Below are 23,994 nucleotides of genomic sequence, written 5' to 3'. Positions count from 1 at the left end.
TTAATGCAATCTCCAATTACCCCAGACCTGCGGTACACTCCACCCCTGTTTAGCAGTAGACAGAATATGTCTAATGATTCATTGCTCATAGCCTGGTGCAGCCCTGCTATTGGCTGTCGCTCCCTTATATGCTCAGCCAGCCCTCCTCCAAGTTGGCTGAGCATAACCAAGTTTTGTAACTAGTGCTTGCCTCAAGCATCCTGCTGCCTTGTCTTGCTTTCTGCCTTCTGCCTTTCGTGTGTTACGCCGGTGCTGCCCGCAGACCAGACCCGTCCCCTGAGCTGAAGGGGGAAGTGGTAATACACGCACCCGCAGCAAAGGGAGCGTGTCCGGAGTGTGGCTTGAAGCGTTGCCAGGCCAGATGTAGTAAGGTAGACAATACTTGCCGGTACCGGTTGTAGAGATAGAGTAAATGATGCCTTGCTGAAGTCAGGGAATGGAGAGTGGAGATAAGTCGTAGTCCAAGCCGTGTTCAAAGGGTTACCAGAGTGAGCGTTGTCCAAGGAGTGCCGAGATCGAGAGCCAGAGGGGGTAGTCGCACAAGCCGCGTCAGAACCTGTGAAAACACTGAGAGAATCCAGAAGTACTTCCATACAGAGACTATGTCAAGCAAAGACTGAGAGCAGAGAGGAGCTAGATAAAGCAGGAAGGTCCAATTAGGAACGGAGGCGGGACAGGAAGAGCTACAGGGAGACACTGCAGATTGGTGCAGGCATAACAGGCCAGGTGAGTCTTGTTGGTAACCTGAGTATGCTCGTGCAGTGTGCGGGGGCAGAGCCTGAGATCCGGGGGACGGGAAGAAGAGTGTGCAGACTGAGCGTGCTCCGTAACTCGTGTACGCGCGTGAACCGAGCCAGTGGATGGTGCAGGTGTGCGTGCAGGAGGGCGTGGGCGCGCGCGGCGCTGTACAGAGGAATCGCCGAGGGTAGTGATCCCGCGACGGCGGCAGGGGCGAGGAGCCGTGGAGGTCGGTAAGGCAGGATTGTTTTGTGTGTCCAGGGGCTCCCTGCAGGGAGGGAGTGCTCTGTGTGAGGAGCGTTGAGAACGCCGATTCCTGACATCGTGATACTGACCTTTGGTTGTACCTGGACCTCTGCCTTCTCTGACCCTTAACCTCAGCTTGTATTTGGACTCCCACCTTCTGTAGTCTTGGACCCCGGCTACGCACCACAACCATCCGACTTCTCCAACCCCAGACCACAGCGAGTATCACGACCATTCTAACCTCTCCTACCCTGACCCGGCTACACGACTACGACTCTGCAATCCGGACACGGTTACACGGTTGTTGGTTGGTGTATTCTAACATCCCCACCTCAGCCTCGCGTTCCCGTCCTGTTTGTGATGGGCACCCGTTACAGTATGCTCAGCCACACAAACATGGACCCCGCTGAGGTGGGTCGAGTCTTGAATCTGCACTCTGACATGTTTGCCAAATTGGAGAAGTATCTTGACCAGAATAGTCAGCGTATAGACAAGCTCCAACTGACAGTGCAAACTTTTACAGATCAGGCAAAACGTACCCCTGTTGATTCTGTTCACTCAGTGGTGCCTGCTCCCGCAACCGTTCCCATGAACGCAGCCTCCGAACCCCGACTTCCTACACCCAACCGCTATGGCGGCGAACCGCTTGGTTGCCGCAGATTCCTTAATCAATGTTTTATACAGTTCGAATTGATGCCCTCCCGTTTTGTGTCACAGCGATCCAAGGTGGGTAATGGATAATGAAAAAAGGATTGTAGTTTTAAAGTAAGATCAAACCTAAAAAGTTATTTAAGTACCTTAATAACAAAAAAATTAGAAAACAAAATGTAGGACCCTTTCAGAGGTATTAAACAATTTCTTTGCCTCTGTATTTACCAGGGAAGAATCAATTGCAATAATAGTGCTACAGGAGGAACCAAACCTCTATATTAATGAACCATTGGTTAACTGAGGAAGAAGTTCATAGGCGGCTTGATAAAATTAAAGTAAATAAGGCACCTGGCCCGGATGGCATACATCCAAGTGTTCTCAAGGAGTTAAGTTCAGTAATGGCCAAACCATTACATTTGATATTCAAGGACTCCATTTCCACAGGATCAGTACCACAAGATTGGCGTAAAGCAGAGCTAGATCACAACCGAGGAATTACGGACCTATAAGCCTGGCATCAATAGTGGGGAAGCTACTTGAAGATTTAGTGCAGGATAATATTCGGGAATACCTAGTGGAAAACAAAATTATTAGTAATAGTCAGCATGAATTTATGAAGGATAGATCATGCCAAACTAACCTTATTTGTTTTTTTGAGGAGGTAAGTAGGAATTTAGACCAGGGTAATGCAGTTGATGTGGTTTACTTAGATTTTGCAAAGGCTTTTTTTACAGGTTCCACACAAGAGGTTAGTGAAAAAATTAAGCAAATTGGACTGAGGAAGAATATTTGCACCTGGATTGAAAACTGGTTAAAGGATAGACAACAGAGAGTTGTAATAAATGGAACTTTTTCAGGTTGGGCTAAAGTTGTGAGGGGAGTAGCCCAAGGAACATTGCTTTTTAACTTGTTTATTAATGAAATTGAAGTTGGCACAGAGAGCAAAGTCTCCATCTTTGCTGTTGACACAAAATGATGTAAGGCTTCCGGCCATGGTGCAGCGACGCACGCTTGGCGCAATCGAATAAATGATAGGTGTACCCACCATGACTTTTTAATGTCTGGCTCTACTGTGGAATTTTCCTGTTCTTCAAGGAACATGTGAAGAGTTTGCAATCATTTTCTCTACTTTATCCCTAGCCTCTTTCAAGATTTCAGTTGTTATTCCGTCTTCTTCAGGAGTCTTCCCATTTGTCATGGATTTCATTGCCTTTTCTATTTCTTGTGAAAGGACGCATCGTTCACCAGTATTGGTTTCTTCTCGCTTATCCATGATATCTGACCCTGAGCACAACATTGCTACACACTGTGCTGTTCTTTTCAGGCGACCGGCCTTGGGCGTATGAAACCAAACACGCTGGTCCTTGGCTTCCAGACCAGATGGAGAGAATCTGACTATAAGGCTGTTGATGACTATGTAAATATCATACAGTGAGTATTTGCTATTCAACTGTGGTTGTGATTTACAGCATGGAATTCTGGGAGTATAGTTTAATTTAGCAAGGGATGCTGGCATATGTAGTCTTAAATGGGCCATCCGTTCTAGGATCTAACGACAGTGGCATGTTTGTTCCACTAAATGGAGCTGATTGATGCCTCACTCTAAAAAAATAGAAGCAAACATATACTGTATATGTATTTTTCAATAATGTTGTAACTTGTAGTATTCTCCTGATAAACAAAAGCTTTGGGAGGTTTTTACAATCTGTTTCTAATGTCATGTGATAAGACTGTTTTTCAGTTCTTAGAGCCCTACGTGAACTGTCCTTTTTGATCTGGTCTTTGTTTGCAATATGAAGCAAGTCATTCGTCAGATGGATAAACAGTGGTCGTTTCAATTCAGTGAAAACATATTAATTTCCTTTTCCCCTGATCCATAATTATTCTTTTCCCCCCCTTACCCTATAACAATTTCTCCCACTACCCCCCCCACACCGCCACCCACCCGATACCTTTTTTCCTCCTCACCCAGGCCAATTCTTCCACCTTATACCTCATAATTATTCTTCCCCCCTTCCACGCTATACCTATTTCCCTTCCCCCTTACCGTATACCTATTTCTCCTATTTCTCCCCCCCCCTTACCCTATACCTATTTCTCCCTCCCCCTTACCCTGTACCTATTTCTCTCCCCCCCCCCTTACCCTATACCTATATCGCCCCCACCCATTACCCTGTACCTAAAGTCCTGCGGTTTTCAAGAAAAATATCTGAAGAAAGTATAAATCTAATAAATCACTCTTCAAGTAAAAGTAAAGAGGGGAGAGGGCGTATATGAGAGAGAGGAGAGGGTATATGAGGGGGAGAGGGTGTAAGATAGGGAGGGGGGAGATACATGAGGTATGGTGGTGTGAGAAGGGGGAGAGAAATAGAGGTGAGAGCAGGAGGGAAAGTGTAAGAGGGGTGCTCGCAAGGCTGCTGACATGGTGGGCCCAGTAGTCCTTGCCCCATGAAAGCTGTTGGAGGCCCTGCATGGAATGCTGGGAGTTGTAGGCTTATTTTAGGAGTTTTAGTCTTAGCAGCACAGGATGCTGGGAGTTAGTCTTTTCTATCTGACAAGGATGTGATGGGCTATGGGAGAGTCCCCATGGAAAGGAAAACTTTAAGAAGTTAATGTATTTGGACATTGTAACATTTTTGTGTTGTAAGTGGGATTTTCCCATTAAGTATCCTTTTCTCCCATAGCGATGCCTTTGATTTCCATTATGGTGTTGTTATCGTAAGACTGAAAGAAGGTCTAGATGTCACCCAGAGTGCAACGCAGGGTGGGTACCCATTAATAATGTTTATTTACATAGCCCTGGCAGTGTACACAGCACTGTACATATTATTTTGCAGCATGGGTCCCTGCACCAAAGAGTTGACAATCTAATTTGGATGCCTGATGCACAGGGAGATAAAGGGATTTGCCCAAGGCCACACTGGGACCGGAACCAACTTTACCCACCTCAAAGGCAATGACATTACCTCTCAGCTACTCTTTCAGCACAAAATACAGATGTACAGTAATATTTTTATAATAAATATTTGCTCATCAGAATCAGGCACACACAGTTTACATATTTTAGATTACTTTTTTAAAAGGAATTGTGTTCATAATAATTACAACTCAGTGAGTCAGACAGGCAACATACTGTATGTTGCAAGCACAAGTATTAATGGTACCTCCAGCCACTTTTAGCTACTGACCTCCAACTCCCGAAACCCTGATGCTCTAGATCAGATGTGCGCAAACTGGCGGGCATGAGATGCTCTGCAGGAGACATTGCAGTTAGAGAGGCCCTGCGCTCTTTCCGAAGGCATTTAAATTAAATACCCGGGGAACGGGGAAGGCCTCTGTAACTTCATTTACCCTGGCTCAGACGGCTTCTGGCGATGCGTCACCATGGCAACACAGCATCAAATGACGCTACGGGGCAACATGATGTCCTGACATCAGAACACCGGAGCCAGGGTAAGGAGGGGGGGCACGAGGAGGGGGGGGCACCCTGCTTGGGTGGCGCAGGACAAAAAGATTGTGCTCCCCTGCTCTAGGTCCCAAGTCCCAAATGTACCATTACTACTGACACACACAGTACCTGTACATTAACTCAGGGGTGCGCACCGAGATTTTTCTGTGGGGGCATTTAAATTAAATGCCGGGGGATCGTGTGAGGCCTCTGCAACCTAAACTTACAGAGATTCAGCCGGCTTCTGGACGAGTTTCCATGGCAACGCAGTATCAAATGACACTGCGGGGTCATGTGAAGTCACGTGACCCCGCTGTGTCATTTGACGCCGCACTAGGGTAAGGAGGGGGCGTGACCACCTGGGGAAACAAGGCAGGGGGTCGCAGCAACAAAAGTTTGCGCACCCCTTCATTAACTGACACACATACAGTATAAATACACTGATGCATACACTTTAACACATTCATACAAATAGCCACATATACACATACAAAGGTATTGATACAGCCTAAACAGAGAGACGCTGACTTATAGTATACAGTGATATACAGTACACACATTCGCACACTCACATGTACAGGCAGTCCTCGGTTATCCAACGGAATCCGTTCTGGAAGTAGGGTTGGATAATGAAACCATTGTAAAATGAGTCCCATGTTAATCAGTGACGGTGAGCGTCGGATAACGCATTCCGGCGTCGAAAAACAGTCCATAGGGTGGCATTGTAAAGCGTTGGCTATGCCATTTGTTGTAAAGTTAAACGTTGGATAGCAAGGACTACTTGTACACTGTAAACCCACACATCATTATATACTGATGAAAAGGTTGTGATTTTTGGGGGTTATATGGGTATTGCTCCCCAGACAATATATAAACACACAGCAATATGGCATTTAGAAAAGAGTTACAAAATACTACAACATAAAATAATAAAACATAGGTAATTTAAAAAAAGGAAGTCATTAAAATATCAGAGAAATTGTATTAAATATATGTAGATGAATAATTAAAATAAGAATTCAAGTTTAGATAATGTTTTTCATTTTAGTACAATTACAATGGGAAAACCTGGCTAATTTAGCCAAATCTGATAGGGCAACAGATTTGGTGAAATAAATCATTATTCTAAATCATTATAACTGTAAAGGCAAACTTCACAATGCAAAATCAGTGCTCAAGCTCTAATTAATAGTTCAAATGTTTCACTTCCTGATGCAAAAATATACTGTACAGGCTTTGTAATTCAGTAGGTGAATCCATGTTTAAAATTGGAAGATAAACAGTGACACGGGTGTAGCACACTTTCCCCCCACCTCCTGGGAGATATGGCGGCTACGGTATGTGTGGTGCGTTACCTGTGGCTCACAGGTGGCCTGAACCTCGCTGCTGGGAGCCTGGGGTGTACCTGGTCCATCGGGTGACATCGCCTCCACATGTGCGGGATCCTAACAGTGTGGGATAACCCTGTGCAGGACAATGTAAGAAATATACATTGATATGATATAACAGGTTTACTGAATACTTGTGAATAATAATGATAAGACAGAACCACTCAGGCCTTGCAGGGCCGTACCCCCTCGCTGTGCCCCCCAACACCGTGTATACACCCTGGTGGGGTTTACCCCAAAGTACTGAGGTGCCCCTTGGGCACCCACCCACCCTGGTGTCCACAGAGTCAAACCACCCAAAGTGTGAGACAGCGTTGCCCCACTAATGTGTGTACAGTTGGTGCAATTGGAGTACCTGCCCCGGGTATGGCCAGAAGAGGAAACGGATCCACAGATCCCAGCAATGGTAGCGTAGTCTCCGTCTCCACGTTGGGTGGTATCCCGCGTGGAGCGTGCCACAATGAAGAATGTCTCTTAGCTGTAGTTGGTGATCTGGTCCCAGACCACGTGATGCCAGGATACAGCTGCGTCCTGTCTGTGTCCCTCACACTGGCACTTCAGGGCAGTGCCCCTATCTATGGGCCTGTCCCTGCAGCAACCACAAGCTGAGGGGAGGCTGGGGCCTAAAGGGGCCTCCAGCCAAGTGCAGGGGCCACTGACACCTTGCACACGCACACCCTACCCTTCTGCTGTCCCAGCACCGACTGACTAGAGTGGTGCAGACGCGCCAAATGTATCTCTTTTCCTGCAGGGGATTGCTGCAAACCTATTGGCTGAGCTTAGCCACCTGACGCATAGCCCCTGGGCATTATGGGGCTTGTAGTCCCCTACGGTGCTATTCCCTAATGGCCGCCTCGTACTGGTCATGTGCCGGATCACGCGCATGCGCGATTGAATGCAAGATGGCGACGCCCTGCCAGTTTGGGGACCTATGAAAGACATGCAGATACACTCATGGGTTACTTTTGTGTATCATTTGAAGTAGGAAGAATTCCTTCACCAGGAGTGAGTGTGGAAGATATTCAGGATCCTATAGAGAAGCTACAGGAGGTGGACGATGGTCCTGGGCCATCATCCGTTCCCCAGACTGCTGAAGGTAATGTCCATAACCGCTGCTCATAATGCCACAGACCCACATCTGCATGTGAACCCAAAGGTGGAAACACCTGGTTAGTTTCTCTCATCTGGGCAGTAGTAACCCTTTGCCTACCACTGGGACGTGCAGTGCATTCCATGAGAATGGGTTAGCCATTAATTAATCAATCATCAAAGCTTTTTTGTTTGAATTAACCTTTAAAGGGTTTCTTCACTTTACTGTCTCTCTCGCTTTCCTTTCTTCCTTCCCCATGTATATTTTACAATAACAGTGTGTGTGTGTGTGTGTGTGTGTGTGTGTGTGTGTGTGTGTGTGTGTGTGTGTGTGTGTGTGTGTGTGTGTGTGTGTGTGTGTGTGTGTGTGTGTGTGTGTGTGTGTGTGTGTGTGTGTGTGTGTGTGTGTGTGTGTGTGTGTGTACACACAAAAAAGAAAAAAAAAGGGGGTCTAATGAAAGCACTCAAAAATGATGTGAGAATATGAAAATGGATTTTATTAGCAACACATAATAATTAAAACATACCTAACCACATACCGAAAAGAGACTGCGGATCAGAAAAAAATAATAAATATACACATAAGTTTACCCAAAATATAATGCATAGAAAGCACTCAGCAGTTGCCTGGGATATAGTTGTATTAGTATAGGAATATAGTTGTTTTAGTATAGAAATATACTTGCACCTCTCAACGTTTCGATCCCGGAGCGAGATCTTTATCAAGGGGATCGAAACGTTGATATGTGCAAGTATATTTCTATACTAATACAACTCTTTATTTTGTACTGCTGACTGCTGTTGCCTCTTTACCACTTCATTACTGGTATTGTATGGAAAAAAAAAATATATATATATATGTCTTCGACAAATGCGGTCGCCGGGGTGACCGCATTTTACCCCCTGGCGAGATGTTTCGGCGGGGTGCTATGGCGGCATTTTGGCATTTTCCTCCTTCTCCGACTGCAATTAAAATGGCCACGTGGCATTGCCAACAGGATGCTACAGAACATGGCAAAGAAGCAGCACGCCGCACGAGCAGTGTCAGCCCCCCCCCTCCACCTTAGCCTCATCCTATAGGAGCGTGGGTGGGGCGGGGCGCCGTCACACAATAGGCAGGAGCCACCAGGTGTGTTGCTAGTCCCGGGAGGGGGGGAGGAGTGTTGCTAGTCCCGGGAGGGGGGGAGGAGTGTTGCTAGTCTGAGGGGGTGGGGGGGAGGGAGGAGTGTTGCTAGTCCGGGGGGTGGGGGGGATGGAGGGTTGTAGCTAGTCCGGGGGGGTGGGGGGGAGGGAGAAGTGTTGCTAGTCCGGGGCGGTGGGGGGAGGGAGGAGTGTTGCTAGTCCGGGGGGGTGGGGGGGAGGGAGGAGTGTTGCTAGTCCGGGGGGGTGGGGGGGAGGGAGGAGTGTTGCTAGTCCGGGGGGGTGGGGGGGAGGGAGGAGTGTTGCTAGTCCGGGGGGGTGGGGGGGAAGGAGGAGTGTTGCTAGTCCGGGGGGGTGGGGGGGAAGGAGGAGTGTTGCTAGTCCGGGGGGGTGGGGGGGAGATAGGAGTGTTGCTAGTCCCTAGATAGGAGTGTTGCTAGTCCGGGGGGGAGGGAGGAGTGTTGCTAGTCCGGGAGGGGGAGGTGTGGCTGCACACTTTGGCGGCGTGTGCTTCTGCTGCCAAAATGGCAGCGGGGGACATGAGGCGGAAGCAGCGGGGGACATGAGGCGGAAGCAGCGGGGACTGGAGCAGGTACTGGGGGAAAGGGGGACACACACATGCACACAACACCCCTGCAGAGCCGGGGCAGCTATCCCCGGCCAGGAGGCTGTGGTGGGCCTGGCCCCAGCCGTCCTAGCGCCACCAGCACCGTGTCCGGCTTCCGGGTCCCACATGTCTTCCCTACCTGCTTCAGGCGCTGCGCTCCGCTATTGCTGCGGCCTCCCGTTTAGGCCCCGCGCCAGAAGTTCGGCGGGTGAACGGAGATGCAACGGAGGAGGGGTGGTGGACAGAGATGCAAGGGGGAGAGAGGTTGGAGTTGGGAGAGCAGAGAGAGACAGGCTGGGGTTGGGAGAGAGACAGGCTGGGGTTGGGAGAGGGAAAGGCTGGAGTGGGGAGAGGGACAGGCTGGAGTGGGGAGAGGGACAGGCTGGAGAGGGACAGGCTGGAGTGGGGAGAGGGACAGGCTGGAGTGGGGAGAGGGACAGGCTGGAGTGGGGAGAGGGACAGGCTGGAGTGGGGAGAGGGACAGGCTGGAGTGGGGAGAGGGACAGGCTGGAGGGGGGAGAGGGACAGGCTGGAGTGGGGAGAGGGACAGGCTGGAGTGGGGAGAGGGACAGGCTGGAGTGGGGAGAGGGACAGGCTGGAGGGGAGAGAGAGAGAGAGACAGGCTGGAGGGGGGAGAGAAAGAGACAGGCTGGAGTGGGGAGAGCAGAGAGAGAGAGATAGGCTGGAGTGGGGAGAGAGCAGAGAGAGACAGGCTGGAGTAGGGAGAGAGCAGAGAGAGAGGCTGGGGGGAGAGGGAGTTACCCACGCAGGCAGTCAGTCACTCAGGCAGCCAGTCAGTCACGCAGGCAGTCAGTCACGCAGGCAGTCAGTCAGTCACCCATGCACGCAGGCAGTCAGTCACCCATGCACGCAGGCAGTCAGTCACCCATGCAGGCAGTCAGTCACCCATGCAGGCAGTCAGTCAGTCACCCACGCAGGCAGTCAGTCAGTCAACCACGCAGGCAGTCAGTCAGTCAGTCACCCACGCAGTCAGTCACCCACGCAGTCAGTCACCCATGCAGGCAGTCAGTCACCCACGCAGGCAGTCAGTCAGTCAGTCAGTCACCCACACAGTCAGTCACGCAGGCAGTCAGTCAGTCACCCACGCAGGCAGTCAGTCAGTCACCCACGTAGTCAGTCAGTCAACCACACAGTTAGTCACCCACCCACGCAGGCAGTCAGTCAGTCACCCACGCAGGCAGGCAGTCAGTCAGTCACCCACGCAGGCAGTCAGTCAGTCACCTACCCAGACTAGTCGCACACTCACACACAATTCTAATTAGGAATTTATTCCATTTTTAAAATTAAGGGTGGGGGAGGGGTTATGGGCGGGGCTAGGTGGCGAGTAGATTTTTTGGTTCGACGAGTAGATTTTTGGGTGATTTGTCAAGCACTGTATATATGTATGTATGTATGTATATATACCTTCCTTTGCTTCTGGTTACTCTCCGCAGTGACAGATCCTCAGCTTAGCGAGTCGATGACCTCAGCTGGACAGAAGATCTTCCTGGAAGTGTCCTCTCAGTTCCAGAAGAAGCAGGGGAAAGGGACAATCGATGTGTGGTGGCTGTTTGATGACGGAGGTATAGAGCCATGTTATTAGGACACAGCAGGAACTGCTCTCTTATTTAGACACAGTGAATGACTTATTGTTTGACGTGGTAGGATCTGGTGTGAATTTCACTGACTGCCCTGTTTTAATTCGTTTTTTTTAAACTTATTTAAACCCTTTGCCTGCAATGCATTGGAAGATAGATACATAGATTGACACATGGATAGATAGATGCACAGATAGCTACATACACATATATATTTGTCTGAAGCACACCATAATTTTAAGTCTTGCTACATCTGTATATGCAGCATAGAATAATAACTATAGCATAGGCACGTCGTTTCGGTGCTCAATTAAGTCTATCTCAAGGATGTAGATACAAACAAAACAGCAACCTAAAAACCTATGAAATATTGTAGTTGGATGACGTCAAGGAATTCTCTCACGTCACGTTACAAGGAAACAAACAAGGAAAAGTGACAAACCCCTTTAAGCAATGTAAGTAACAACTGTAGTTCAAAAAGCTCAAAGGCCTATAGAAAAAAAACCATATATATATATATATATATATATATAAAGCAGAAAATAGCCGTGTTAGTCCAGTTGCGATAGTGCAGAATAAATTCTTCAGTATTAGGTGATACCTTTTTTTATTGGACTAACAATTTATGTCATAGGACAAGCTTTCGAGAGTTCTCCTCTCTTCTTCAGGTCAAGCAATACTGATATACAAAGGATTCAATGGCTAAAGCAGTGTAGAGAGAGGGGAAAAAAACAACAACAGATATTTACTGTAGATAAGGTAGTGTGTTATGTGTTTGAAGCCAGGGGACAGTGTCAAAGAAAGGTGGGGAGGGAAAGGGATGCTGGAGGGGAGAGAAAGTGTGGATAAGAATTGAGGCAAGCCTGATAATTACAAACAATTTTGATAGGGTGTGAGAAAACCCATGTCCGCATTAAGTCCTTTGGTTTTGGTGTCAAATCATTCTGAGTTCAAATGTTTTCCGTTTTTGGGTGCTTAAATCATTTATGGAATGATCTGGTTGTGAGAAGTGATGTCCCACAGGTGAGAAGTATCTTCCTTCTTCATGATGGAGTATAGAGTGTCTGTGCATATTCATTATATAAACCTGGGAAGGAGGAGCCACTAACCCCCAACAGCTGAAACATCTGAGATTAGGTTAACAAAACAAAAAACCCCAGCAAGCTCTTTTTGGGAACCCCTGAGCCCCCACAAAATATATATATGTATATGTGTCAAAAATGTGTGCTATTGAGCGTGGCATATGTATACAACAGACGACAGAGAAGCCCAATGCTACATCCAACATGACAAAAATACACAGTAAAATACTTATATATTCTCTTGAAAAAGGGTCATTTAGTTTAACCCTTTGGCCAAAGCGTTGTAAGCTTGCGAGCCATGACAAGTCCTAACACTACCAGATAAAATACTAATATACCTCTATTAGGATTAAAATTCTCATTTACCTCTATTAGGAGGGAGAAAGACCACATTGGATCTATATCCAGGAGGAGGAAGACGGCGTAAAATGAAACATTGGAGGAATACAAAATGTATCATTTAAAGTGTAGTCCCTATACTGTCTTTATTCTGACATTTACACACACACACACACACACACACACACACACACACACACACACACACACACACACACACACACACACACACACACACACACACACACACACACACACACACACACACACACACACACACACACACACACACACACACATATATATGTTCTTCAGTATTAGGTGATACCTTTTTTTATTTGGACTAACAATTTATGTCATAGGACATCAGGTCAAGCAATACTGATATACTGTACAAAGGTTTCTGTGACTTAGACAGGGATTGGAGAGAAAAAAAAGGAAGACTAAAGAACAGAGGCACTGGAGGGGTGTTAAAACAGAGATAAGGAAGGTGAGAATTAGGGATGGGGGGGCTGTACATCCACAGCAGCACAGAGGATATATACTGTATAACTGTTAGTCCAGTTGCGATAGTGCAGAATAAATGTGTACTTCAGTATTAGGTGATACCTTTTTTATTTGGACTAACAATTTATGTCATAGGACAAGCTTTCGAGAGTTCTCCTCTCTTCCTCAGGTCAGCAATACTGGTTTACAAAGGAATCTTGCTAAAACAGAGGGTTGGAAAGCAGAAAAAAACAGAGATTTAGATAAAGTGATGTGACAAAGGGATGTTTGAAGAAATTGGAAGAGTAATAAAACGGTGACAAGTAACAGCATGGAGGGGGGGGGAGTTGTGAATAAGAACATTGACAGATAGGCAGGCAGGATAATTACAAACAATTGTGTTAGTATGTGAGAAACCCCATATCCGCATTAAGTCCTCTTGTTTTGGTGTCAAAGAGTCTTATCATTCTGAGTTCAAATGTTTTCCGTTCTTGGGTGCGTTTAAACATTCCATTGAGGATTTTAATTTTTAAATTATTTATGGAATGATCTGGTTGTGAGAAATGATGTCCCACAGGTGAGAAATATCTTCCTTCTTCGTGGTGGAGTATAGAGTGTCTGTGCATATTCATTCTTGTAGTTTTTGGCTGGTTTCCCCAATGTAGCATCCTTGGTCACATTTGTTACATTGAATCATATAAAATACATTCCTGGATGTGCAGCAGTATGATAATTTAACATTGAGTGTTCCATGTTTGTGACTGGCTGTGGGATCTTGGCATATATGTTTGCAAAGTTTGCAACGTGTGTTGTATCACGGTTTTGTGCCATTATCAGTGTCTTTAAGTTTGTTATGAAGTTTTCTGTTGACTAATTTCTGTTTGAGGTTTGGTGATTGCCGGAACGCAAGAATGGGAGTTGGGAAAGATTTCTTTTAATATCACATCCTCTGCCAGCATGGGTTGCAGATCTTTAATTATTTTTCGTACTTCCTCTAGGGTAGGGTTGTATGTGGCCACTAGTGATATGCGTATGGTAGGTTCTTTCTGTCTGTATTGTAGCAGGTGTTCTCGTGGGGCTTTTAGTGCAGATGTAATAGTTATGGCAATAGTCTTTGGCTTGTATCCCTTCTGTCTGAACGATTCAATCAGGGTTGTGAGATGCCTGTTTCTGTCTTCAGTGTCAGAGCATATGGGGTGGTATCTTATAGCCTGGCTGTGTGTATGATACCTTGTTTTGTATGAGTGGGATGGAATCTGGAGTTGTGGAGGTAACTGCATCTGTTTGTTGGTTTCTTGTATACAGATGTGTGTAGTTTGCAATTTTTCAGTGTTACTGTTGTATCTAGAAAGTTTACTAGGTTTGCCGAATAATCCGTTTTGAGTTTAATTAATGGATGGAATGAGTTTAGGGCATTTGGAATTGTTTTAGGTTTCCTTCACCCTCTGTCCATATTATAAACAGGTCATCAGTGTATTTGTAGTATTTGTAGGGTTTGTGGAGGCATGTAGTTAGGAATCTTTGTTCAAGATTTGCCATGAAAAGATTGGCATATTGCGGTGCCATCTTGGTACCCATTGCAGTCCCCATTAGTTGTAGGTACATTTCCTTGTTGAAGCGGAAGTAGTTGTGTGTGAGGATGTATTCTATCAGTTTGGTAATTACATCAGCGCTGTATTTCTGATCCAGGGGAGATGTTGTAAGGAATTGCAAGCATGCCTCAATACCATCCTTGTGGGGGATGTTGCTGTAAAGGGATTCTACATCTATGGTAACTAGCAGTGTGTTGAATGGTAGTTGGTTGATGTTGTTAAGGTTATTGAGAAAATCTGTGATATTTTGTATGAACCTGTTGGTGCTTGTGACTAAAGGTTTGAGGATATTCTCCACTAAGCCTGATATTTGTTCAGTGAGTGTATCCATACCTGTTATAATTGGTCTGCTGGGGTTTCCTGGTTTGTGGATTTTGGGAAGCATGTAGAAGATCCCAACTCCTGGGTTGTCGGGTATTAGTTGCTTCAATTGTGGTTGCAAGTACAGTAGTTAAGGAAGGATTTGTTGAGACTCATGAGTTGCTTTGTATATTCCTGGGTAAGATCATAAGTGAGTTTCTGGTAGTAGGTGTTGTCTGTGAGTTGTCTATTGCCTTCTTCTATGTATTTATTTGTGTTCATAAGCACCACGCACCTCCTTTATCTGCTTTTTTTTATGGTGATGTGGTGGTTGTTTTGCAGTTCCTTGATTGCAGATCTCTCCATGGGGGATAGGTTGTACATTGTTTTTTTTCTGCTGTGCTGATGCTAGTGAGGAAACATGCGATCTGAAGCTTTGTATGTAGCCATCTAGTTTGACGTTGTGTCCTGTTGGTGGCGTGAAATAGGTGTTCTTCTTCTTCTTGTTATACTCCGTCATTATGGGGGTGATCTCTTTTTTGTGGAAATATTCTTTCAGTGGTAGCCTCCTGAAGAATTCTTCTAGGTCTGAGTACAATTAGATTTGATCCAGTTTGGTGGTGGGACAGAATGTTTGTCCCTTGGAGAGAACTGAGATCTCAGGTTTTGAGAGTTTATAATCAGACAGGTTTATAACTCCCTGGCAGGCTGTTTGTTCTTCTGGGTTCAGGGTGTGTATCTGTCTTGAAAAGTCAGTTGGGGTTTCTAGTTCTAAGTAGTTGCCCTTCTTTTTGTTGGTTTGAAATTATTTATTTATTTATTTATTTATAAAATATTTTACCAGGAAGTAATACATTGAGAGTTACCTCTCGTTTTCAAGTATGTCCTGGGCACAGAGGAAAACAAATAATACATGGTTACAAGTACAGTTACATAAATGAACAGGGTATACATTATATACAAGACATTGCATGCACAGTTAAAGATAATTTATATTATGGGCGTATGAAACAGTTACAGACCAGGTTAAAATGTGAGACAGCCTTAGATTTGAAAGAATTTAGACTGGTGGTGGATGTGAGAGTCTCTGGTAGGTTGTTCCAGCTTTGGGGTGCACGGTAAGAGAAGGAAGAGCGGCCGGATACTTTGTTGAGCCTTGGGACCATGAACAGTCTTTTGGAGTCTGATCTCAGGTGATAGGTGCTGCATGTGGTAGGGGTGAGGAGCTTGTTCAGGTAGCTGGGTAGCTTGCCCATGAAGAATTTAAAGGCAAATACCTTATGTTGTGTCAATGGTCTGCAGTCATACTGAGAAAGGAGTTGTAGTTTCTTCTGTTTCTTCTTCATTATGTTCCACTGTATTTTCTATATCGATATACTATGAATGTAGATATGTAGAGATATGTTTTATTGTGTGTGTGTGTGTGTCTATATACTGTATATATAGGGAGGGGAGGGAGGGCGAACGCACACTTTAGGTCGGGGGTGCGAAATTTCCTGGGGGGAGCGCGGCGCTTACAGATGCCCCACGCTCTTCCCCACAACATGTAAATAAAATGCCGGGGTAGCGTGCGAGGCCTCTGTATATCTCTTACCGTGTCTCTGGTGGCGTGTCGCCATGACATCGCGGAGTCAAATGACACCCCGGAGTCAAATGACAATGCGTTGCCATGGCAATGCGACGTCACATGGCATTGTGATGTCAAATGATGCCGGAGAAAAGGTAAGTGGGGTGCCAACAGGCAGGGGGGCGCAAATAAAAAAGTTTGCGCACCCTTGCTTAAGGGCATATGTATATAAAACAATTTAATAATGCAATAATGCATATAAATTGCTAGCAATAACACTCAAATGTAAAAGACCATAAAAAGGATAAAAACACCCAAAAATTGAATTGATAGTCACCATACAATGAATAAATGGATTCCAGTGCAGAAAAACTTTGCACGTGGAGAGATAGATGTATCAGCAGTCTTCCACTCACCAAAATACAGACTTATGTAGTCTGATAAATGTGACAGCTGGAAATGTGTGTAAGCAGCACTTTCAAAACCGCAGCTACGCTGAGACGTGCCTTCATCTCTCTGAATCAGAGCACAAACCTTTCTTCAGCACTTCTGTAATATTGTACAAGACTTCCGGGCTCATAGATACCAACCGGAGAGCGAAATTGGATGGCAGATATACTGTATAGTAAGTCATGCTTCAATGTGGTCTATTAGTTACCCTTTTCTATGCATCTTCAGATTCCGCTGGTAAGATGCAGTTTAATATGGTAACAATTGGCTACAAGAATTCCAGGCTGCTATACAATTGCTTTAGCAGACCTCCAATCCCGATGGAACGGAGAGTGAAACAAACCACAGTCTGGCACACTCAGTATTGTGACGTAATTCCAACGCATTTCATCACACTGTCAGGTGACTTCATTAGTATGATGATTGTAGGATGAATATGAAGTATTTCAAATCCTGTTCTCTCTCTTGAGGTCTGACTCTGCTGATCCCATATTTATTAACTACAAAGAAGCAGTGGAAGGAGTGTAAAATTCGAGTGTTTACAGGCGGCAAAGTCAACTCTATCGATGATGACAAATGCATGTGAGTTCAAGCGCATTAAACATACCCATTACATTAACACTAAGGCCTAGATTGCCTACGTTGTGTTACATCAGGCCAAATAACGTGATGTTTCCTAAAACAGGAATGGCTATTATTTCCCCTGTGATAACGCCTTATTCTCTAGCATTCAAATATGCAAAAACATTGTCCGTATTTGACCTCATTAGAATAGGCGTAACTTCCTGTTATTGCTGCATTAACTTCACTTAACATGCAGACCCTGAAATAGGACTTTTGGTGAAGCAGAGAGAGCGTATAAATGGGCTCGTTACATAATAGGCTTTTTTCTCTCTCTTCAAGTGGTGCTTAGTGAATATGGGATGAATATCTTTTAGGCTATGAGCTAATTTACATATGATTTAGAATAATTACATGAGTAAATCCTTGTTAACGTGATGTTATTTACTTTATTGAATACTACATTACCATTAACATGATGTTAACTTAGGTTAATGTCACATTGCGTAGCATAACAGAGCTTATTGAATTTCTGTGTATTTTAGTGTTCATGTATCATGGTGCATTGCACCTCTAGGAGGATGTGTTATAGGGAGCAGTTATATGGAGCAATAGAAAGTTTTTATAGGAAGCAATTATATGGAGCAACAGCATAGGAAGAGTTATAGGGAACGGTTATACTAGTAATAGAAGAAGTTAGAGAGAGCGGTTAAATGGATCAATATGAGGAGTTCTGGGGAGTGGTTTTATGAAACAATCTCGGCCAAGTATGACTTAGCACTAACCAGTCTGACTAAAGACGTGTCCTAACTAGCGAGTCTCTTACATTTTTATCATCTTTACAGGATGGCATCATTACTGAGCAAGTTCCGTATTGATTATTCAGATATTGTTATTATTGGAGACATCAACAATGAACCCAGACAGGAGAGGTACGTGAACCCATAACATATATATTATACAGTGCATTAAATCATTCAGTTCTACCATAACCCATTCATTGCCAGAAGTACCAGTAGGGCACCGCAGAGCTGAACAGATGTGCGGAACCTCAGACCCTATTGGATTCTCTGTGTTATTTATATTTACAATCCCCTTGTGTCTATTCCAAGGATTTTATGAGCTCCCCTACTGTATTATCCTCTAACACCTCTTTTGGGAGACTACACCCACAACTCCAACAGTAAACAAAGAAGCCCCAATGTACATCCAAATATGGCAAATTATTTCATTCACTTCTAGGTTTTTTCTTCTCATAAGTATGTGTAATTTAGTTCAATCTTTTAGCTAAAACATGTTAAGCCTGCAACCACATCAAGGTAGTTGCTTTCATTAGGTACCTACACTACCAATATTATAAGTAACAGCAGAAGAAAAAATCGGAGCTTGGAAAAAAGAAAAAAGACTGAGAATGCATAAGTCTAAAAATAAATTATTTAACGGTCATAGGAACAAACAAGGCGATTTCCTACCCATGGAGAAAATCACCGGGTTCAGGCTCGCATGCGCAGTTGGACAGACATTTATCACAGCTGAAGATACTTGCTTTGAGCCATCGGAAGCTCCATTTTTGGTGCCAAATCACCATCCACCACCACTATAAAGAGCCAGTGTTAACTACACTGGGCTAGGAGCTTGACAAAAGACTGTTTTAGTCCAAAACGTTGCCCATTTTTTCCTATTTGCCAGGTTGCATTAATAAATTGAATTTTGAATATCTATAGGCGAGTGCTGCAGATTTGTCTTTTTCTATGGGGGGTCTTACCTTTTGCGGTGCAGCCTTCCTTCTGCAGCATCGTCATGGCAACACATCACCATGACATCACGTTCAGCCGGGACGTCATGTCGCTGCAGGAGGAAGGGCCCCGCTGCCAGCATGCAGCCCTGATCCCCGCCAAAGGTAGGGCCGGCCCTTAATTGGTATACTTTTGCTGTATAGTATTTGCTAATCAAATAAATGCTCTATCTTTTCACCACTAGTTCCCTGCTCCCACAAATTCCAAGTTCTCTTCACCTCACTATCTTTTAGTAAACAAACAGGATTATTTACTGTTCTACTTATGTCAACATCTGGCTACTAGTAGTATTTCTGCAGCTCATGAGAATTAACACAATAATTGTACTGTGGATACTATCCACCCACTAGTCTCTGCACAATGTTTGGCACAGAAATACTTCCTCTGAGACAGTTCATGAGTTTATTTTTGATATATGTATTACATTTGTCACTGTATATATTATATAGGAGCACATTTATTATATTCTTTATATTGTACATTATTTTAATAATTACTGTACTTAAAGACTAGATTTTAATTTCATCATCTTGCTATTATTTTATGCCTTGATACTATATTAGCATTTCAGAGTCAGTGCGCCAATATATGGATTTCTTTTTGTTCCTCTTGTGGACACTCTGCTTGATTCTTGCCATTTATATCCATGGTAGTAGCTACTCGATATTTCACATAATGAGGATCCACTATTAAAAGGGAAGCGAGGTCTTCTCTCCTTTATTAGAAAGGAAAGATATACAGGGATTTGCGAAATAAATGAAACATAGGAAAGGGTGTACTCTTGAGCCAGGGTGACATCTGATTGTAATTACTGGAGTTAGGTAGGAATCTTTCACGTGTTTTTTGTTTGCCTTTCTCTGGATCAATATAACTATAAATATAGGATTACATTTAAATAGGATTACATTTAACAAAGGTTGTGCTAGATGGTCTTTTTTCAACCTCATCTACAATGTAACTATAAAAGTAGAATATACAGATGGCCATCACGGCCATCCAATAGGAAGAAGTGACAGGCTGCCCGATGTTGCTGCTGCTCTCTCTTCTCCAGCAGCAGTCAGGTTAACCCAACAGCCATACTGATCAGGCTGACCCAGCAGCCATATTGATTTTCCAAAAAGATGAGTATAGAGAAATAAAAAGGACCAGCTAGAAATAAAAAGGACCAGCTAGGTCCCTGGAGATAAGAATAGTGCAGGTCAACTCAAGAGGACCCCTTGGTTCCAGGTTGGCAGGGAATAGTGCTTTGAAATAAGTTTCTTGTTTGTGTTTCTGACTTTGCTCCTGAACTTTCTCCCCACATCAGCATGAAATCCTTCCAAGATCTCATTGAGCCTTACCGGCTGCACAAGGAAGACTTCAACAAGGAGACCGTGGAGGAGATGAGAAGGGCAGAGCCTTGGAAGATAAGTGATGATGAACTGGAGATGTTCAAGGAAAAGGTGAGCAACAGAGAGGTCGTAGTGCGCTGCACATAGTTTTGCAGTCACAATGAGTCTCTGCTCTATAAGGAAATAATGTGACCTGCCCAAAGTCACAAGGAGAGCTGGCACTGGGTTTTATACAAGGGTCATCCACTTTAGTCCTTTTGCTACAAAACTACTCCTTCAGCCCTAGCTTAGAAAGGGTTAACATAGAATTACACAAACTGTGTCCATCTTATCATTCCTCAGAGAACCCCAGACAGGTTTTATTTTATTACAGTATTGCCCTGAGTGTAAAATGGCTAACGGCAACGTCGCTACTGCTGAGCCAATAATTAGCATCGAAGACTTGAAAGGCATAAGCACACCCCTTCCTTAGTAATATAACCCACTGATGAGGACCTCTTGTCTGTTCATAGACTTATCGCCAGATCAGACTGAATGAACTTCTGCAGGAACACTCCACCTCTGCTAACCTCATAGTTGTGTGAGTACCACGATGTAGTGAACACAAAATAAAAAGCTGAGGGGTCTATGTATCAAGGCAATTTTGAAGCAAAACCGGGACATTTTCACCATGCACCTACTGTATGTACCAAAAATGTTTCTCCTGCCTGCCCTAGCTTGCACCTTGGGCAGTGTCAGTAGGAGGAGTTACATGCTGCACAGATTATAATGAGATACATCAGTCTGCATCTCTCTACACCATTCTTTCTGTCTTTAATTTGCCCCCTCAAATCATCCATATTTGACGTGGCGCAAGTCTAACATACTGCATCAAATGTAAGAAACTGTTCTTACATACACCGCAGCCCTGCTCCAAAAAACAGAGCAGTGCATCTAAAGCTTAGTCCACAGGACAATAAGAAATGATATATTCAGTATAGGAACCGGCTAAACAGAGTCTACCATGACGAGGTTGGTGGCATGAATCATGTTTTGATCAAAAGATGCAACTAAATGACCCCTTTGTTACAGACTCAGGTTCTAAATGTAAACATGTCACTACTATATTTTAGCCCAAATGGTAGGAACGGAGGATTTGTTCTTTTGTTTTCCAGTGCATCGAAACACCCATTTTTTCTACTTTGATACATAAACCCCTGAGAGCACATGTTATTGTCTCTCTATACTGTACATCTGCTTCACTTTATCTACAGATGCCATCCCTGATAGCTGACCTAAAAACAACATTTTGTACATAATCTAGTTATCTTACTTAAACAAATGTAGCTACCTGAAAGCAAAGATCTGGCTGCTTTTGCTTCTGTGTAAAAAAAAAATACATTTCTATTGATTGGTATCATTCTAATCTTAACTTGATAATTGTTTTTCTGCTTATTATCTTTTTAAACAAATTATGCTTCCACTATTAGCCAAATAAAACATCAAAAGGAAAACAGTCTGGATCAACTATACACATTAGAAGTGAATTGTTGATCCAGAAAGTTTACAGTCTTATCACAAAAGAGATTGGGTAAAGGATATGAGAACACCCAATGCATTTGGCTACTATTCAAAAGTACTTAAACTTGTCTTATTTGTTTTAAAGAAGTAAAAAAGGATCAATCACTTATGTATAACCTATTAAACATGCCACTGTAGTTAACTTACTTTGGTCATTGGTGGGTATTAATGACAGTGATATGTTTAAGGGCGCATTCCATTGTAGGACCAAACTGTACTAATGGCAGGGACATATTTAAGGGATCACATTTGGGTGATAAATGCCTTGTTTCCAAAATCTGACACCTAAAAGTAGTTTTAATAGTTTGTTTAAGTTACTTTAATGGTATATAAAGGGTTGTTTGGGGGGATATTTTAAGAAATGAACAAGCAGGGGAACTGCTCCTTTTTGAAGGAGTGATGATTGATGAAAATGGGATTAAAAGAACAAAAAACATTGCACTAATAGTAAGTGTAAACACATTGAGGATATGGAGCCATATATAAGGGTTGTTATGCTATAAGACAGTGTTTTTCAACCACGGTTCCTAGGGTCCCCGGCTTCCCTAAAGGTTTCCCTGCAATTTTTTGGTCATTTGAAAATTGTATCAAATACAGAAGAATTTACAATGCATTTAATCTCAGGCGCGCCATTAGAGAGGGTTGGGGTTCCTCAGAATTTCACTTGGGGTTCCTTAACCAAAAAAGGTTGGAAACCACTGCCATAAGGCACAGGGGCTAAATGTCTGGCACTGCATATATGTATAATTTCTCTCTTTCTGTTTCCAGAACAATGCCAATCGCAAGGAAAGGAGCTGTAACCAACGCCTTATATATGGCCTGGCTGGAAATCCTATCCAAGGACCTACCCCCCATGCTATTAATAAGGGGAAACCATCGAAGTGTCTTAACCTTTTACTCCTGAGTGACACAGGAATGTGTTTTAAGAGTGGGAAGAGGGGTTTGATAACCCCTTCGCTGCCACAAGCAATGCATTGCAGGCTCCCCCATCAATGAAGGTGTTCAATTTAAAGGGGAGCATTTGGTGTCTTTCCCTGCCTCTATATTTGCACTGTGCGTTTGTGATTTTAACTCTTTTGGTGCCCAAGGGGGCATAGCCTACTGGTCTTATGAGTGCCTTTTTAGTGGGTGAATGCCTGTGCCCATCAGTCCATTTCCCTTCTCCGTGTGAGAGATTTTGCAGGTAGAGAGACCGGACACTGACTGGGATGGAAACCTCGAAGGACTGAAAAAATGAGGTTTGGGGGGTTTGAGATGTTAAAAAGTAGCATATTAATGGAAGTCCTGATTTTTTTTATCGGTGAGACGCGGATGCTAAAATCAGTGAGACTCACTGATTTTCTGTGACTCACTAATTTGAAGCTGGTGTCTTAATTAGGAGCTGCTGCATTTAGAAAATGATGGTCACTTTTAAGAATTTTCAGTGGCTTTGTTGCTGGCAGAGGCCGCAGGACATGGGAGGTCAGAGATCTCTAACTGCCAAAACGTGTCTTTTGATTGTCAGACTGTTTACCAGTTCTCAAATCTACAGGTACATAGGTTTTATTTATTTGCACTGTATAATAATTATAGAGCCGTCATCTGTCAAACAGATAAACAGAAGTGGCTTATACTGTATGCTTGAATTTTGTGAACCTGGAAAAAAACAAAACAAGTGAGTTAATTTGTTTAAGTGAGATTTAATCTTTCTAAGAAATACACTGGTAAATCCATCATCCATGTATTATGTGTGTGCATATGTATATATGTGTATATATATATATGTGTATATATATATATATATATATATATATATATATATATATATATATATATATATATATATATATATATAATCACAGATACATTCCAGGATGCACTGCTTTTAAGTAAAAACCTTTCTTTCTTGCTTTATCCATTGTAACACCGCCGGAAGAAGAGATCAGTGTATCTCGCACAAATAAAAGCATTTCGTTAGCCACAGAACAGTATCATCTATTCATTTTTGATTTTACACACACACATACATACAGGCATACCCCGCAT

At 43.8% G+C, this 23,994-nt stretch overlaps 1 protein-coding gene across 2 annotated transcripts in view; it reads left to right on the top strand.

Annotated features, from left to right (window-relative positions):
• Positions 1–23,738, top strand: part of LOC142501593 (solute carrier family 12 member 2-like) — a 155,114-nt gene extending 131,376 nt beyond the window's left edge. For both annotated transcript variants that reach the window (XM_075611663.1, XM_075611662.1), the window contains 9 exons: positions 2,960–3,066; positions 4,320–4,399; positions 7,457–7,567; positions 10,762–10,890; positions 17,192–17,303; positions 18,128–18,214; positions 20,385–20,520; positions 20,922–20,989; positions 22,738–23,738. In XM_075611663.1, the coding sequence (XP_075467778.1) occupies positions 2,960–3,066; positions 4,320–4,399; positions 7,457–7,567; positions 10,762–10,890; positions 17,192–17,303; positions 18,128–18,214; positions 20,385–20,520; positions 20,922–20,989; positions 22,738–22,873 (966 nt within the window). In that variant the 3' untranslated portion in view covers positions 22,874–23,738. The remainder of the gene's footprint in view (positions 1–2,959; positions 3,067–4,319; positions 4,400–7,456; positions 7,568–10,761; positions 10,891–17,191; positions 17,304–18,127; positions 18,215–20,384; positions 20,521–20,921; positions 20,990–22,737) is intronic.
• Positions 23,739–23,994: the final 256 nt, after the last annotated feature.

The sequence above is a fragment of the Ascaphus truei genome, chromosome 8 (assembly GCF_040206685.1).
Source record: "Ascaphus truei isolate aAscTru1 chromosome 8, aAscTru1.hap1, whole genome shotgun sequence".
NCBI classification, from domain to species: domain Eukaryota; kingdom Metazoa; phylum Chordata; class Amphibia; order Anura; family Ascaphidae; genus Ascaphus; species Ascaphus truei.
Note: the sequence above shows the minus strand (reverse complement) of the source record. Positions and strands in the feature narration are given on the sequence as shown.